This window comes from Aotus nancymaae, unplaced genomic scaffold, assembly GCF_030222135.1.
Source record: "Aotus nancymaae isolate 86718 unplaced genomic scaffold, 86718_ANA_hifiasm-v0.15.2.pri h1tg000011l, whole genome shotgun sequence".
NCBI classification, from domain to species: Eukaryota; Metazoa; Chordata; class Mammalia; order Primates; family Aotidae; genus Aotus; species Aotus nancymaae.
The window spans coordinates 1571863-1590813 of record NW_026988422.1 but is presented as its reverse complement, the minus strand read 5'-3'; the positions used below and the strand labels follow the sequence as shown (position 1 = coordinate 1590813).

At 38.9% G+C, this 18951-nt stretch overlaps 2 protein-coding genes across 6 annotated transcripts in view; one reads left to right on the top strand and one right to left on the bottom strand.

Moving 5' to 3' along the window:
* The window catches only part of CMSS1 (cms1 ribosomal small subunit homolog), a 366636-nt gene that overhangs the window by 318403 nt on the left and 29282 nt on the right, over positions 1-18951 (bottom strand). The gene's annotated exons all lie outside the window — the stretch shown is intronic.
* FILIP1L (filamin A interacting protein 1 like) overlaps positions 1-18951 on the top strand; it is a 285964-nt gene that overhangs the window by 251676 nt on the left and 15337 nt on the right. For 4 of the 5 annotated variants that reach the window (XM_012476992.2, XM_064374539.1, XM_064374538.1 and 1 more), the window contains one exon: positions 7494-10269. In XM_012476992.2, the coding sequence (XP_012332415.2) occupies positions 7494-10269 (2776 nt within the window). Of the gene's footprint in view, positions 1-7493; positions 10633-18951 lie in introns of those variants that run through there. The other variant, XM_064374540.1, reaches the window with a different exon arrangement.

Here is an 18951-nt window from a genome sequence, read left to right as displayed (position 1 = left end):
CTCATTTCAAATTGGGGTTTCAAACAAAACACAATGTCTTATGAAAACGATTTTGTCATTTAGTACTTTTCTAAGGACTGGGAGAGAGAAAATTTGAAGGCAGAGAATCTTCCATCTATGTTTGAGGGTGAGCAAACGACTGGCTTTATTAATGATGGAAACATCAAAGCAGTGACCCAGTGAATTTGGAGACTTCAGCAGGATGAAGCAAAAGGCTGACCAGCCCAAAGAAGCACAGGGTGACAGCCCAAACCAGACACTTTTCCAGAGAAAGACAAATTTGCCACTTACGTTTCAACTGTCTATCCTCTAGAGTAATGGTTCTTGAAGCGTGGCCCTCTTTGAGAGTTCATCAGTAACACAACCTTTTTCACTCTCATCCTCTCAAAAGTGTACACGGAGTTTTCCAGAGGCTCCATGAAGTATGATGATGTTACTTCTCTGACAGCTAACGGAATGTAAGAAACGGATCTGAGGATACAGCTGTCTTCAATTAAGCCACACATTAGTTGCAGAAATGTAAAACAATGCAACTCTTCTCACTAAATAATTTTGTTTGTAAAAGTAATTTTTCATAAAAACATTATTTAACAGACGATGGATTTATTATTCTTAATGAATGAGTATTTTTAAAGTCTTAGTTTGAATTTCTAACACGGTAAAGAGACAGATACAGCTCATACACTCCAAAGCTCTTTAGGGGCCACAAAAATTTTGAGTGTAAAGGGGTCATGAGACTTAAAGGGTTAAGAACTGCTGCTCTGGATCCTTTACTGAATTGTGCTGCAACTATCTCCTGATTCTTTCCTAATAGCCTACAAATTCTTTGAGAACAGGATCTTCTATCCCCTGTTCATTTCAGGATAGCCTTAGTACTAATTATAGTCTTTGTTGTTTGTAAATTAAATGAACAAAAGTCTTGCCATATTCATAACATCAAAAACATTAAATTCAAGATTTACATAGTGAACATAGTGAAAATCTGTTTCCTTAAAGTGACAGCTGACTCTGAAGTTATTCTCTATTAACAGGTTGATTTCTGCAACTAATAGAAACAATACAGTACCATTAATGGCTTGTGGAATTGGTTTTATTGCTTGATGATCACCCTAAGTTTATCTCTATGGACCAAGTGTCTGAAAAACTGGAAAAGAATCTGCAAAAACAGAAATATAATTCATGTTTTACCAGTGGTCAGATTATAGATGAATATTTCCTTTCCATTGTCATTGCTGTTGATATAATGTTGCTTATGTAATAAACAAACATATTTGTCTAGCAGATCTCTGGATTCTGAGGAAAACATAAAATAATCACTCCTTTGTTAGCAGAGTTGAGATAGCCAAGGAGACTGATGGGCTAGGATGTGGACGTTTACCACCTAACCCTATTCTTAAGAACAAGCAAGCACATACAATTCTAATGCAGGGATCTGAAGAAAAGAGAGAAGAACCTGTTCCAACAGTTTTGATTCTTTCTAGAGGCTCTGTAGCTATGAAATAATGTTCTTGGAGAACACTAATGGGAAACCCACTCATACCTCATTTTCTTAAATGCTTAAAACCATGTACATGGTAAACATTAGAGCATTCTCTTAAAAAATAAATAAAACTACGTAGGACAGTGCTACAGTATTTGTCACGAAAGAGAGTATTTGTTCATTCTTTCATTTATTCAAAAAACATTCATGTGGCTCCCTCTACATGTAAGTGCTTTGTGGTAGACACCGTAGGACACACAAATGAATCAGACACTGATACTCATCCTGGTTTCAAGAAGTCTGTATTTTAGTAGGAATCAATGTAATGTACAAAAATAAGATAAAATCAAAAGTGGTAAGAATTATAATATAAATTATTATGGGTATGACTGACGTTATAGCATTTAGACATACCATCTGCTTCATATGTGTATTATATGATGCATTATTACTAACACTCAGTGTCTTACGTAGAGGAGATAAAATATAAGCACACATCTGTGCTGACACATGTGTCTGCAAATAAAAACTGAAAAGTCCCTCTTGAGTATATCATTTTTAGTGAAGAACCAGAATTATAGTTAGTATCAAAGAAAACTGAAGATGACAGATGTGATGTTTTTGAAAAAACAAGGACCTGGTATTGCATATAATAATAGTGATAAACCACAGTAAGTTATAACAATTCTGGGCTATAATAGAAACTCTAACGAAAAGTTGTAATAAGATACTGCTTTAAGACAGTTTGGATTTAATTACCTCACTTTTGTATCCATAAAACCAGCTTCCACAACCTGTTTTTATTGGAGAAGATTCGATGAATGTTCCTATAACGCTGTGGTGTCAGTACTTGAACATGAATATGAGTACTCCCAGTCTTTAAACTGGGCTACATGTGCCCCTGAGGGTACATAAAGACTTTCTATGGTTATAGGCAAGGGAGAGATGTAAGGGATCAACATTTACATCCACTGTTCATACATACACTCTTTGGGTTCAGTTCTCCTTTTTCAACACTTTCAAAACAAAATTCTTAGCAAACTGTTATCAAGTGCGTCTTCATGGGTTGGAAACCCCTCTGGGGCATCAGACAAAGGGGCAACTATAGAAAGCCTTAATCCTGAGTGTCCTATGAGGACAGAGCAGAGCAGAGCAGAACAGTAAGAGCTGCAGCAGCAGCAACAGGTTCAGAACCAAACACTGGATGGAGCAGCGCCTTGTTTCTTCATCTGCGGACAATGCAGGGCAAATCCTTGTGCCTTATCCATTCAGAGTGTTCTTGATAAAAACCCTTGTATGTGGACCAGCCCTATGCAATGGTTTGTGCTCTCTGCAATGTAATGTGGGGAAACAGCACAGGCTTTGCTCCTTCCTGACCTTTCTGAGCCTCAATTTTCACAGCTATAAAGTGGAAATAATCCCAAACCCTGAAAATTTATCATGAGATTAGAACTGACAGATGTACAGACTCAGCTCAGTGCTTGGCAACACATCACTGGCACTAAGTAAAGAATGGCAGCTACTATATAGTCTCCTATATTTTAGTCTTTGTGCTGTGTGAGTAAAACCACAAATTGGAACTAAAATCATTTAGTGCTCTTTTTGCATGAAAATGTAGCTTCTGACCCACCAACTATGGTATGCATTTTGAGTCATGTTGTTTCCCAGAAATGTGGACAGATTTTAGCTAATTTAGTCATATTCTCCCACCTGATTTTTTTTTTGAAAAAAATGGGTGGTCGTAGGTCAGGAATACAGGCTGTGGTACTGCAGATTGGGTATAAATCAATAACAAACAGTTGGCAGAGTTAATATTCAAATGGTATCTAATTTCCAGGAAACATCCGAAATGCAAATGGCAAAGCCTTGTTACCAGCAGTCACTTTGAGGGCCAGGAGATTTGGCATCATCTGGGAGTTTGTTATAATGCAAATTGTGAGGCCCACCCCAGACCTACTGAATTGGAATCTGCAGTTTAACAAGATTCCCACGTGATTCAAATGCACTTTAAACTGTGAGAAGCACTGGTAAAGAATGACCACTAGCAGGGAAGATGAAATCACACATGTAGTTCAGGTGGGAACTCTCTGTTGCACCTGTTTAAAGCAGAGTAAGGCAAAACAATGGAGTCTAACTTCTACTGACAGACTGACATACACACACGCCACAAACATACACATACATACACATGCATAGATCAGTAGTTCTCAATTGGAAGTGACTGCCCCCTAGGAAACATTTGACAATGTCTGGAAACTTTTTTTTTTTTTTTTTTTGAGATGGAGTTTCGCTTGTTACCCAGGCTGGAGTGCAATGGCGCAATCTCGGCTCACCGCAACCTCCGCCTCCTGGGTTCAAGCAATTCTCCTGCCTCAGCCTCCTGAGTAGCTGGGACTACAGGTGTGCGCCACCATGCCCAGCTAATTTTTGTATTTTTTTTTAGTAGAGACGGGGTTTCACCATGTTGACCTGTATGGTCTCGATCTCTTGACCTCGTGATCCACCCGCCTCGGCCTCCCAAAGTGCTGGGATCATAGGCGTGAGCCACCGCACCTGGCCTGGAAACATTTTTAATTCACGACAAAGGGATGCTGCTAAACATCTTAGAGTGCACAAGATGACCTCCACAATGAAAAAATTATCTGGCTCTTAATGTCAATAATGCAGGAGAAACCCTGGCATACATTATCCCTGCATAAAGGCACATAAACTGGAACTATTAATGGAAAAAGGAGTCATAATTTGACAATGCAGCTGTTAGGGAATGAATTTTAGATCTGCACAATTCTGCACCTCAAGGTCTATGCTACTTAGAAGATTATAAAAACCCTGGTTAAAAGCTAGCAAAGAGTTCATGATAACCTGTATTAGCATATGATAATCTGTAAAGAAAAATAATGGAGTAATGGTGACAGAAAATTAAGTTACTGTGTTTATCTAAAGTCCATTCCTACTCAAAGTAGGAAGCAGGCTTAGGAAGCTCAACTCCACACCCTCCTCACCTTGTGCTTTCTTCAAGACCAAAAACTAGCCTCAAACTTCAACCTTCAAATGCTCCTGGATATAAGGCAAGAAATAATGATTTAGGGTTGCCCATTCATCACTATCAAAAGTGCTGATTCCTCCAAATTCAGTAGTATAACCAGCTCTTTCCGTCTCTCACACACATGTACACAACCACACAAAGTGTAACAGCATTACATGCATCCAGCTGGCTCTGAAAAGATTGCATCAGGGCCTCCTGCTCTCAGTTCTCACCGGTTCCTTGTCCTGAGCTCCCAAGTTGATGGCTAGGGGTATAGTTTTTTCTGTATATAAACTCCTGTTTCCCTTCCCGACAGGCTTTACCAGACTACACAGCCGACTGTTCTGTGATGGGCACATTAGAGTGGCCCAGGGAAATAGCAGGTTATTAGAAAACAAATAGTAAGGAAATGCTTAGAGAAAATGAGTTCAAATAATCAGATTAAGCTTGGGGAACATATGGGGATGCCAACCAATTTACAAAAACCATGAAAAAGATGCTTATGTTTGCATCATGCTGAAAAATATGCATCATGCCTGCTCCAAAAACACTGAACAAAATGGAAGCAACTGAAATTTTTTTCTAAACCTTTTTTTGCAGGTTACTGCACTGCATTCACTAATCATCTTTCTTTTTTAATACTCTTTTTATTATACTGAAAACAATCTTCCCTCCCTTATATCCTAAGAAAACACACTTCCTTTTCATAAAAATGAAATAGCACATGCTATGATTTAATACGTTGAAAATAAATACTTAAAATTTTTTTGTGAAACTGTTCTCTAATAAAACTGTAAGAACTGTGGTGTAGAGAGGGGAAAATATTTCACTGTAATTATGCTCAAGGCATTGTCAAAATCATTAAATTAAATGAATTCTAATTCTAAGGCAGGAGGAAGAAGCATGCCAAAGGTTTTTTTTTTTAACTATTTCACCACCAAAGCAGTTTACTTGTGGACTCTGCCATTGGGTTGAGAAGTCCCATGACCATTCACAAAGACGCTGCCATGTTTATCTTTTCAGGCTCTCACGTGTCTCAAATAGGGATGGGGCATGGCCAGAAGGGATGGGGCATGGCCAGAAGCCGTGGGCAAGCCTTTTGCGAGGGCCATGAATGAGATCATCATAACCACACCCCACCATCCTGCCTAGCCTCTTCTGAATTTTACAAGCCACAGCCCTGAGGCCAGCCTCCTGTTAAGTTCTCAAAACAGAAAAAACTAAAAGTGGATTCCCATAAAAAAGTTTGAGAATTCTTACACGATTATTTTAGACACATTAGACATCTGTATAGTGTAATTACTGAAAATTACAGAAAAGAGCAGATTAGAATCTCAAAAAGAAGGACTCTATTTCCAAGAAGATGACCCTAAATTAGTTTCCTTTTAAAATGTTCTCTTAGCCTGGAGCCAGAACTTTGGGAGTCTAAGGTGGGTGGATCATAAGGTCAGGAGATTTAGACCATCCTGGCCAACATGGTGAAACCCCGTCTCTACTAAAAATACAAAAATTACCTGGCTGTGGTGGCGTGTGCCTGTAATCCCAGGTACTTGGGAGGCTGAGGCAGGAGAATAACTTGAACCAGGAGTCATAGGAAAAAAAGAAAAAAAGAAAAGAAAAAAGTTCTTTCAAATTCTTACACAACTTTCAAAAAGTAAGTTCTGTGATAAGGATGAAAGACATGCACTGGATAATTAACTCATTCCTAATAGAAAAGATACATTAAAGTATTATGAATTTCTTTATACCTATCAGAATGTAAATGTTTATAACTTCATCCATGACAAGTCCTTTTGTTCAACTTCTGAGGGATTTCATTCTATTTTAGCTTCTGTATTACAGTACTACACAACTGTAATTACATTCTCTGTAATCAGCCCATTTACAGTATAATTAAGAGTGCCACAAATTTAAAACTTTGACCTCACTACTGAGGTGGACGATAGTTTATACTACATGTAAAATACCCTCCTGTTATGCTGACAAATTTAAAACATAAAACAAGAAAATAGTATGTTATAGTAGTCGTCATTTAAGAGGGAATTGCTAGGTTCCTGATAACAGTTTCTCTTCCGTCATGTCTAGCACCAGACTCTCATCAATAACCACTTTCCTACCAAACCCCATGCTCTTCTCAAATGTTATGAAAACTCCAAACCCATACAGATGCCTCTCAATTCTCCTCATTTAACTGCTATCCACTATGAGGATAAGATATATGTGAAGTGATTCCTAGAATAATGTTGTGCTAGTGCAAACCAAGTTTTAATTGGCCAGAGGTCCATCAGTAAAGTGCATAACTTCTAAGCAATGTGAATAGGTTTCTCTTAACTACAAAACAAGGAGGTGAACATCAAACATTAGTGCATGACATACTTTGGTTCAAGCAAACCATTTGATAAATATAATAACCATATTAATAAAAAAAAATAGCAGCAACAACTAATACCAAATGTTACCATGTGCCAGGACAAGGAGAATCTTAGATGCATTACCTCATTTAATTTTCATAAAAAGCCCCTGAAGTAAATATAATGATTGTCCCCATTTTTCATATGAGGAAACTGAGGCTCAGAGATGTCAACTAACTGCCCACATCAATTAGCTGGTAAGAGTAAGGTCAGTCTTGAAGCCAGGTCTAACTGTATCATCTCAAGCTTGTGCCTATTTTCATAGCCTTTGGGCCAGACTGCCTACTAATTATATGTTACCCAAGCAATTTAAACCAAATATTCTTGCCCTTATTCTTTTACTAAGGCTCCTGGTGAAATGCAGCTGTTACTGATCAATGGTAGTGAAATAAAAAAGCAAGATAACTGATATCAAGATTTTCCTCCCTCATCAAATTCAGGAACCCTTTTGCATATGTTATATGGACTGACACAGTTCTTATAATTACATAAGTTCTAAATTATATATGTATTTAAGTACAGTCGATGAATTACTAAAGCCTCAATCACAAAATAAAATGCACTTTACATTTTTCAGATTAAAGAAGCTAATTGATCAAGAAATCAAGTCTCAGGAAGAGAAGGAGCAAGAAAAGGAGAAGAGGGTCACCACCCTGAAAGAGGAGCTGACCAAGTTGAAGTCTTTTGCTTTGATGGTGGTGGACGAACAACAAAGACTGACGGCACAGCTCACCCTTCAAAGACAGAAAATCCAAGAGCTGACCACAAATGCAAAGGAAACACATACCAAGCTAGCCCTTGCTGAAGCCAGAGTTCAGGAGGAAGAGCAGAAGGCAAACAGACTAGAGAAGGAACTGCAAACGCAGACCACAAAGTTTCACCAGGACCAAGACACAATTATGGCGAAGCTCACCAATGAGGACAGTCAAAATCGCCAGCTTCAACAAAAGCTGGCAATACTCAGCCGGCAGATTGATGAGTTAGAAGAGACAAACAGGTCTTTACGAAAAGCAGAAGAGGAGCTGCAGGATATAAAAGAAAAAATCAGTAAGGGAGAATATGGGAACGCTGGCATCATGGCTGAAGTGGAAGAGCTCAGGAAACGTGTGCTAGATATGGAAGGGAAAGATGAAGAGCTCATAAAAATGGAGGAGCAGTGCAGAGATCTCAATAAGAGGCTTGAAAAGGAGACATCACAGAGTAAAGACTTTAAACTAGAGGTGGAAAAACTCAGTAAAAGAATTATGGCTCTGGAAAAGTTAGAAGACGCTTTCAACAAAAGCAAACAAGAATGCTACTCTCTGAAATGCAATTTAGAAAAGGAAAGGATGACCACAAAGCAGTTGTCTCAAGAATTGGAGAGTTTAAAAGTAAGGATTAAAGAGCTAGAAGCAATTGAAAATCGGCTGGAACAGACAGAATTCACTCTAAAAGAGGATTTAACTAAACTGAAAACATTAACTGTGATGTTTGTAGACGAACGGAAAACAATGAGTGAAAAATTAAAGCAAACTGAAGATAAATTACAAGCCGCTTCTTCTCAGCTTCAAGTGGAACAAAATAAAGTAACAGCAGTAACTGAGAAGTTAATTGAGGAAACTAAAAGGGCGCTCAAGTCCAAAACCGATGTAGAAGAAAAGATGTACAGCGTAACCAAGGAGAGAGATGATTTAAAAAACAAATTGAAAGCGGAAGTAGAGAAAGGAAATGATCTCCTGTCAAAAGTTAACATGTTGAAAAATAGGCTTCAATCATTGGAAGCAATTGAGAAAGATTTCCTAAAAAACAAATTAAATCAAGACTCTGGGAAATCCACAACAGCATTACACCAAGAAAACAATAAGATTAAGGAGCTCTCTCAAGAAGTAGAAAGACTGAAACTGAAGCTAAAGGACATGAAAGCCATTGAGGATGACCTCATGAAAACAGAAGATGAGTATGAGACTCTAGAACGAAGGTATGCTAATGAACAAGATAAAGCTAAATTTTTATCTGAAGAGTTGGAACATGTTAAAATGGAACTTGCTAAGTACAAGTTAGCAGAAAAGACAGAGTCCAGCCACGAACAATGGCTTTTCAAAAGGCTTCAAGAAGAAGAAGCTAAGTCAGGGCACCTCTCAAGAGAAGTGGATGCATTAAAAGAGAAAATTCATGAATACATGGCAACTGAAGACCTAATATGTCACCTCCAGGGAGATCACTCAGTCCTGCAAAAAAGGTTAAATCAACAAGAAAACAGGAACAGAGATTTAGGAAGAGAGATTGAAAATCTCACTAAGGAGTTAGAGAGGTACCGGCATTTCAGTAAGAGCCTCAGGCCTAGTCTCAATGGAAGAAGAATTTCAGATCCTCAAGTATTTTCTAAAGAAGTTCAGACAGAAGCCGTAGACAATGAACCACCTGATTACAAGAGCCTCATTCCTCTGGAACGTGCAGTCATCAATGGTCAGTTATATGAGGAGAGTGAGGATCAAGATGATGATCCCAATGATGAGGGATCTGTGCTGTCCTTCAAATGCAGCCAGTCTACTCCATGTCCTGTTAACAGAAAGCTATGGATTCCTTGGATGAAATCCAAGGAGGGCCATCCTCAGAATGGAAAAATACAAACTAAACCCAATGCCAACTTTGTGCAACCTGGAGATCTAGTCCTAAGCCACACACCTGGGCAGCCACTTCACATAAAGGTTACTCCAGACCATGTACAAAACACAGCCACTCTTGAAATCACAAGTCCGACCACAGAGAGTCCTCACTCTTACACGAGTACTGCAGTGATACCGAACTGTGGCACCCCAAAGCAAAGGATAACCATCCTCCAAAATGCCTCCATAACACCAGTAAAATCCAAAACCTCGACTGAAGACCTCATGAATTTAGAACAAGGCATGTCCCCAATTACCATGGCAACCTTTGCCAGAGCACAAACCCCAGAGTCTTGTGGTTCTCTAACTCCAGAAAGGACAATGTCCCCTATTCAGGTTTTGGCTGTGACTGGTTCAGTTAGCTCTCCTGAGCAGGGACGCTCCCCAGAACCAATAGAAATCAGTGCCAAGCATGCGATACTCAGAGTCTCCCCAGACCGGCAGTCATCATGGCAGTTTCAGCGTTCAAACAGTAACAGTGCAAGTGTGATAACTACTGAGGATAATAAAATCCACATTCACTTAGGAAGTCCTTACATGCAAGCTGTAGCCAGCCCTGTGAGACCTGCCAGCCCTTCGGCACCACTGCAGGATAACCGAACTCAAGGCTTAACTAATGGGGCACTAAATAAAACGAGCAATAAAGTCACCAGCAGTATTACTATCACACCAACAGCCACACCTCTTCCTCGACAATCACAAATTACAGTAAGTAATATATATAACTGACCACACTTACCCTCAGCTAGTCCATACTGATATTTTTGCAAGGAACTCAATCCTTTTTTAATCATCCCTCCATATACCCCAAAGACTGAACTCGTACTTTGGGAAGGTTTGTGCATGAACTATACAAGAATACTGAAACTAACTGTTGCCTGCATAGTCATATCAAGTGTGCACTTACTGTATATCTTTTCATTTACATACTTGTATGGAAAATATTTAGTCTGCACTTGTATAAATACATCTTTATGTATTTCATTTTCCATAACTCACTTTAATTTGACTGCAACTTGTCTTGGTGAAATACTTTAACATTATAAAGCAGTAAATAATTTGTTATGTTTACCATTGCTTGCTGAATTTTCTTTTGGTCATTCTGTGTTATATTTCTGCATGTACAATAGAATTTTATCTTTTGCTTATAATCTCTATTAATTCTTCTTTAAAAACAAACAGGACCTATGTCCCATTTACGGTCAACTTCTAATTAGGAGGAGGAGAAAGTGGTTCAAATAAATAAAAATTACATCTCTTTTATTTCAAAGTGAACTATAAGATCTTTCAGAAGCAAACATAACTTCATGCTTGGGATGTATCTCAGTATCTCTAGAGGCCAGCACATTGCTTAGAATATACTAGGAACTTAAATGTTTACTGATAATGAAATAAAATACTATTGAATAATTCTGATTTTTGTGAGCACATATAAGCAGATGGTAAAAAAAAGCTCTGACATGTGACAGGAAGCCAGAGAAAGTACATTTGGAAATATAGTTACCTTGACAATAAGAGTTGACTATATTTCTACCAGAGATCAAAACTCCCACAAAACATATATGACTACAACCAAATTTACTTAGTGCTCCAGCCACTGTGACATAAGCTCCTGAACACCCTGCTTCAAAGCAAAAAAAAGTCATTCTTGTTTCTTTTTCCTATGTGGTTCCCAAAACAGTTTGAATTACTTAATGTAGGTGCTGCTTACCCTGCTCATAAGAGGCCTGCATTCAGAAGCTTAGTTTGTTTTTTTAACCTCTCAACAAGCAAATAAAAGCCAAAGATAGTTATGAACTTGTTATAGAAAAGGCGTATTTAAAAAAAAATACACTATATTAGTTGAAAGAGGCAATATACTATAAATTTCTTCTGTGATGATTATGCCATTTACAAGGTAGATGAGAAAAACTCAGCCAAATCATCCTAGAAATTCTGCTATGGGACTCCCTGGGCATAATCCGTATGTGAGCAGAGAATAACAGCTTTCAGGGAACATTTTAAATTACAAGTCTGGTCCCCAAGTCACATTCCCAAAAGACAATTTCAGACAAAGTAGCTTACTGCCATTTCCCCTTTACTAACCTCATAACTTAATTTAGTGTGGTCAATTTTACTGCCAGTTACTGATTTTAAATACAATTCATTTAGACATCCAGGCAAACTGTGAAGATCTTTAAGAGTAAAAAGAAGCTTTCACAATTATCCTCCTTGCCTCTGCAAAATCAATTTCATGATAGTAAAGCAAGGATTTGTTGACAGAAACACTTCCATGGTGACGAACTGTAACACCAACACTATGGGCTTGCATCATCATTAAATAAATTTAGATGAAAGCCGAGGCTCCTGATGAATGAGAAAGCTTCTTGTTTAAACACATTTATCTTAGGAATCAGCAGTGACCCGACTGTATTACAAAATACATCATGGTCTAAATGTTTATTAAAACTATTTTTATTTTTAAGTCACCTTTGGCCAGAACTCTAGGAGGAATGGAAAACTTAATTTTAGCTCTTTCAAAGCAGACAATGAAAATGCTGCTGCTTCATGAGATCTTTTTCTATTTAAGAAGAGTGGGTACATGTAATATTTTGGAAGGCACTGATCAACTGATCATAAAATTATGAACAATAGAAATCAGAACGATTTAAGAACAAAGTCTTTTCAACTTTGTCATATAGTGGCATAAACAAAACACATGTTTGGGTGGCACTGGGGGAAACAGATAAAGAGGCAGAGATAACCAGCCAAGAAATTCCCATCATCCCAGATTCCTCTTGGCTGCCCCAAGTCCTGGTGGGGGCCAGTGGGGGAGGGAAGAAATCCATTCTTGGCACACTCATAACTAATAGAGTTTGGAAGTCATATTTGGGCTATTCATCAGCCCACCCATTTTGAAAGGATTCAATTTCTGATGTGAGCCACAGCAATTCTCTGTAATAAAGTTAACACCATAAGTCCTGTGTTTCATGATTATAATGTACAAATTCTCATTTAATCATTTGTTCCAGATTGTAACTATATAGAGGCTTCCTAAGTAGTTACGATCTAACATAACTGGAAATTTACCAAACCTTGAAGGAATACCTCTTTTTTAGAAGTACTTCTACTGGTAGGATTCCTTCAGGATAATAATTTGTATCACATCAAAATAAATTTTAGGGGACAGATTAATAATGTGTAGATTATTAAAAGTGTCACTAATTAAATTTCATCATAAAGGTAGCCTAATTTCTGCAAAACATCTTTTTTACTATAGGATTATACTTAAAATGATACACTGTAGATTTCTGGCCTTTAAGTTAAAAAAAATCGTTTCTTATTTGTGTGTGTGTGTGTGTATGAGAGAGAGAGAGAGAGAGAGAGAGAGAGTGGGGGAAGAGAGATGGGAAGATTACAGAACTTCCTTTTTCATTGACATATAATCATACAACTCCCCCAAAAACTAGGAAGAAAAGAGGAGATGACACTGGAAAATCTTCATATGAAATATGTGGGGGTGGAGGGTTGTACTCTTTGGTCCATGAGTGCTCATAGAAGAGACTGTTTTTACATCTATCTGAAAAACTCATACCATCCTCTCACTGGTCTAAGTCCTGGCTTCAGAACCAAGTTTCATTTTACTCACAGTCCCTCTGTCTCTTTAACTCTTCAATGATAGAATCCTATCACAGATTTGAATGATTTTATCATGTTTTTTCATTTAAAAGCAATGACAAAACTTACCCCAAGAAGATGCCACTACTCTCTAGGGGCATTGACAAAAACAAAATTGTCATCCTTACCTAGGACATTGTGCATTACTACACTTGAATCTTTACACATATGAAAGAATCTCGATACTTGTTCAGTCAAGATCATGATACAATTACACAAACTCTATTTGGAAGGTCTCCACAACTATATTTTACAATACTAAGATATTAGGCTTGGGAGCTTCTTGACACCCATTTTATTAGTCCGTTTTTACACTGCTATGGAGAATACCTGAGACTGGGTAACTTATCAAGAAGAAAGGTTTAATTGACTCACAGCTCCTCGTGGCTGGGGGAGGCCTCAGGAAACTTACAATCATGGCAGGAGGCAAAGAAAAGCCAAGGCACATCTCACCTGGCAGCAAGAGAGCGAGAGAGCACACAGGGGAAACTGCCCTTTTAAACCGTCAGGTCTCATGCACACCCCCTCAGAATCACAAGAACAGCAGAGGAAACCGCCCCGTGTTCCAATCACCTCCCACCAGGTCCTTCCCTCAACACTGGGGATTACAGTTTGGAGATCTGGGTAAGGACACAGAGCCGAACCATATCATCCATGAAGGATAAAATTAGGGGAGCTGCGAGATGGTCACAGAAAGGGTATTTTATCAGAAACGTTTAGATATTTGTAGTCTAAGGATTCTGTGAGCTTTACTAGTCGAAGTAAAACTCCCAATAAAAACGTTTCAGTAACTTCTTTGATTCTGAATATTTACAAAGTGAGTCTCCTTTGCAATATGTTAGATAAAGGCAAGGAATGACCTTCAACTTAACCAACACTTCAGCTTTTCTATACCCTGGTTTCTGTTATTGTTAAGATTTTTTTCCCTCTAAATAATCTTTTTGCTTTGTAACCCCAAGAGAAAGGATAGGCAAAAATGCATGCCCCAAACACTTGTATAGATCAGTGTGTCTCAAAGTAAGATCCAAGATACCTGTATGAGAATCCCCTGATACTAAGTTCCACTCAGAGCTATCAAATCAGAACCTCTGGGAGCGCATTTTAACATACTCTTCTGCTGGTTACTTGCACCTTAAAACTGTACTTCAAATTTTGATCATTTTCTGAGCTAGCAATATGCTGTAAGATACTCTCTCCCAGTGCTGAGCAGTGATAGTGAGCCACAACTCCCAGTCAGCCACACAATCATGAGGGTAAACAACCGATATTATATAGCAGCAGTTCCCAATTTGGCACAAGTGACTGGTTTCATGGATGACAATTTTTCCACGGCCGGGGGGTTGAGTGGACGGTTTCAGGAGGAAACCGTCCCCTGAAACAGTCCACTCAGATCATCAGGTATTAGCTAGATTCTCATAAGGAGTCCTCAGCCTAGATCCCTTGCATGCGCACTTCACAACAGGGTTTGTGGTCCTGTGAGAAACTGATGCCACTGCTGATCTGACAGAGCTCAGGCAGTAATGCTCGCCTGCCTGTCACTCACCTTCTGCTGTGCAGCCCAGCTCCTAACAAGCCAGGGACTGCTACCAGTCTGTGGCCCAGAGTTTAGGGACCCCTGCTCTACAGTGTGCTGTGTCACTAGATGATTTTGCCTAATTGTAGATTTATGGAAGTGTTCTGAGGATGTTTAAGGTGGGCTAGGCTAAGTTATGATATCCAGTAGGTTAGGCGTATTAAACATATTTTCAGCTTTTAATATTTTCAACTTATCGTGGGTTTATGTGGTTTTAACCCCATCATAAGTAAAAAAGCATCTGTACTGACAAGCACTGGCTAATGTATTCTGACCACAGTCCCTCTCTTTAAATTACACCTGTCCTAGGAAGTGTGGCTATTCTACCCTCTAGTAGCTGGCATGACAAACAGAAGGCGTATTCTCCACGTTTTCTTTTTATTTAAAAGCAAAGTTCAATACAAACTCTCATTTTATTGGGTAGGAAGATTCCCAGTTTTATAACGGGAGCAAAGTGTAGATGCCTGAATCTTTGGCTGAGCTGCAGCAGGCTGTCTGACACCTACAAGCTCTGTTTCTCTCAGATCCCAGGCCCTCAACTTAGCTCTGTAGTATTTCTTGGGAAGGGTCCAGAACACACATTAAATAAGGCAGTTAGACAAACCAAAACAAAGGACTCCATTCACCTTATGGCACGGTGAAGCAAATACAAGAAAGAGCAAGGAAGACAAGTAGTTTACTAAGGTTCCCAAACCTTAAACCCCACTTAAATTCATTTTACTTAAACTCCAACTTCTTTCCTTTCCAGCAGATGGACCCTTTCCATTCTTCAAGGTACATCAAGAAGGGTAAAGCTTTTGGGCAATCAGTACCATGAGAGCAGGCATCCCCCAAAGGCAACACTGTAGGGGAAGGAATCTTGAGGGAGTCTAGTGAGTTAACTGGCCAACACCTTTAAGTACTTCATAATTTGATAATGAATTAACACCATTTACATGGCAGCACTTAGAAATCTGTCAACGTTCCATAAGGATACCAGATTTTACACTTACAATGCTGCCATAAACATGTATTCAGGAATAACCTTTGGCATTGCAGTCAGCTATCCCAGGGATAATCACTTTTACTTGTGGCATTATTTAAAATTTCACTGACAAAATTTTTGGTCAAGAGAAATAAAACTTATTATTTGAGGCAATTTTTTTGAAAAACTGAAACTAGTTTTCTTATTTTAGTGAGTTATTCTTCCTCCTCATAGCCAAATGGTCCTGGTATGATATTTGAGGGGTTATTCGAGACTGTCTTTTTTTTTTAACCTATTTATTTATTTCAGTAGGCTCTGGGGAACAAAGTGGTGTTTGGTTACGTGAATAAATTCTTTAGTGGTGATTTCTAAGATTCTGGTGCAACCATCACTTGAGCAGTGTACACTGTACCCAGTGTGTAGTCTTTTATCCCTCACACCTCTCCTACTCTGTCCCCCGAGTCCCCAAAGTCCACTGTATCATTCTTATGCCTCTGTGTCCTCATAGCTTAGCTCCTGCTTATGAGTGAGAAAATACAATGTTTGCCACTCCTGAGGTACTTCACTTAGAAAAATGGTCTCCAACTCCATCCAGGTTGCTACAAATGCCATTATTTCGTTTCTTATCATGGCTGAGTAGTATTCCTTGGTGCGTGTGTGTGTGTGTGTGTGTGTGTGTGTGTGTGTATCATATTTTCTTTATCCACTCATTGATTGATTGAGCTGGTTCCATATTTTTGCAATTGCGAATTGTGCTGCCATAAACATGCATATGCAAGTATCTTTTTCGTGCAATGACTTCTTTTCTTCTGGGTAGATACCCAGGAGTGATATTGCTGGATCAAATGGTAGATCTACTTTCAGTTCTTTAAGGAATCTCCATGCTGCTTTCTGTACTGGTTGTACTAGTTTACATTTTCACCAGCAGTGTACAAGTGTTCCCCTTTCACTACATCCATGCCAACATCTATTATTTTTTCATTTTTTGATTATGGACATTCTGGTATCGCACTGTGGTTCTGATTTGCATTTCCCTGATAATTAGTGATGTTGAGCATCTTTTCATATGTGTATTGGCCATTGGTATATCTTCTTTCGAGAATTGTCTATTCATGTCCTTAGCCCATTTTAAGATAGGACTGTGCCTCTGTTTTGTTTAGCTCTTTAAAGGGTAGCCAGGTTTGGACAATGACAATATACAAGTATAAGCTCTACAGACCTACAAAGCCTACCTTGTCCTCAGCCATTCCTGAGGCTTTTGGATAGGTGGAGATAAGGTTACTAATGAACATTCATGCTGTGTTACAAGCTAATAGAGAGGGAATTGAAACTTCTCAGAGAGGACCTTTTAGAAAGGTCTAAGCAATAGAAGGAGTTATCTGCTGTTCTTGCATTAAGGCAAAGGTGGCAGATTGTCTAGACTCTTTTTCTGCCGAAAGTCATGTGAGAAATGGAAAGCTCCAGTTTATCTGAAAAGGTATTAACCAAATGTAAATGTTCAAATATGCACATGCTCTGGACCATCTGCCAATCAAGTGAGTGGAAACAATCCTTATGCAACAAAACTTGTGTCTCAGTGACATGTACAGTGTCTTAGTATGCAATATGTTTTCTTCAAAGCATCACATGTACACAATTGATGAATCCACTGATCATGACACACTAAACTGTGTACCTCTTACTTGCTACTAGGGCCAATATTATGGAGATGAAAGATTCACTGCTTTTGAAGAGGTTATTAACCTGGAATGAAACAAGAAACAAGAGTAACAGATGACATTTAATACAGTAAACTGGAGATTAAGGAATACTACAGTAGATTAACAAAGATTCACAAAAAAAATTCAGTTAAATGGAGTGATTGAGGGAAGGAGCAGGAGGCAGGCAAATAGATCAGGTTCTAGTTTATGCTTTTTCTAGTCGGCTGTGAGGCCTTAGACAAGTCATTTAACCTTTGTGAAATAAGTGAATTGAACCTGGTGATCTTGAAGATCACGTCTGGTTCTAACTTCCAATGACTTCTGAATCTGAAGTCTTGTCACCCTCCTTAAATCGTTTAAAATTCCTTTTGGGAAATAAGGTTGGGGCATAAACAAGCCAACAACCTGCATCAGGTTTTTTTCTCCAGAAATTAAACTTCTTCCTCATTTTTTCACTTAGAGACAGTTCCTTCTCTAAGATTCTATGAATTGGCCGGGCGCAGTGGCGCACGCCTGTAATCCCAGCACTTTGGGAGGCGGAGGCGGGTGGATCACGAGGTCAGGAGTACAAGATCAGCCTGGCCAACATGGTAAAACCCTGTCTCTACTAAAAGTACAAAAAAATTAGCTGGGTGTGGTGGTGGGCACCTGTTATCCCAGCTACTTGGGAGGGTGAGGCAGGAGAACTGCTTGAACTTGGGAGGTGGAGATTGTGAGCTGAGATTGTGCCACTGCACTCCAGCCTAGACGACAGAGTAAGCCTGTCTCTGGGGACTAAAAATGACAAATTCTATGAATTAATTTATTTTACCCCTAATCATGTCAGCTTTTTCTCCCCATTAGAGCATTTTTTCAAATTTAGGACTATTAATGGTTTGGGCCCCATAAGTCTTTGCTGTGAGCAAGGAGGGGTGTTCATGTACTGTACGATGTTTAGGAGCACTCCTGGCTTTTACTTACACACCACGTAGCATCCCCTCAACTGTGACAAAAATGTCTCCAGACATGGCTAAATGTTCCCTGGAGGGCAAAACCACCCTCTGGTTAAAAATCACCATATTAAAGAGACAGTCCAAGTGATTCTGTAAGCCAGTTCCACTCTTACATAACTTACTGTGGGAAAAATTTGACAACTCATATGAAAACTCTTGTCTGGTGTCTAGAGATGAGAACCTTAAACCTGAGTAAACATAAGCCTCAAAGCAACTTTAAAAACCTACAATGAAGAGTTTTGTGGCATAACTGTTTCCACTTACTTCACAGACTGGCCCAGAGCATGTTCATACTTGCACATTTATATTTGTATTATTATAGTATTTTTTTCACTTCTGTCTCTTTCAAAGACACCTGAATTCTAAACTAGAATTTCAGGTCAACTAGAGCTTTCCATTTCTCATGTGCCTTTGGGAGAAATAGACTGTAGACACCATCCACCTTGGCCTTATATGGTGTCAGGGAGAAGGGAAATAAATGGTTTTCAGCAGGAATACCAAGAA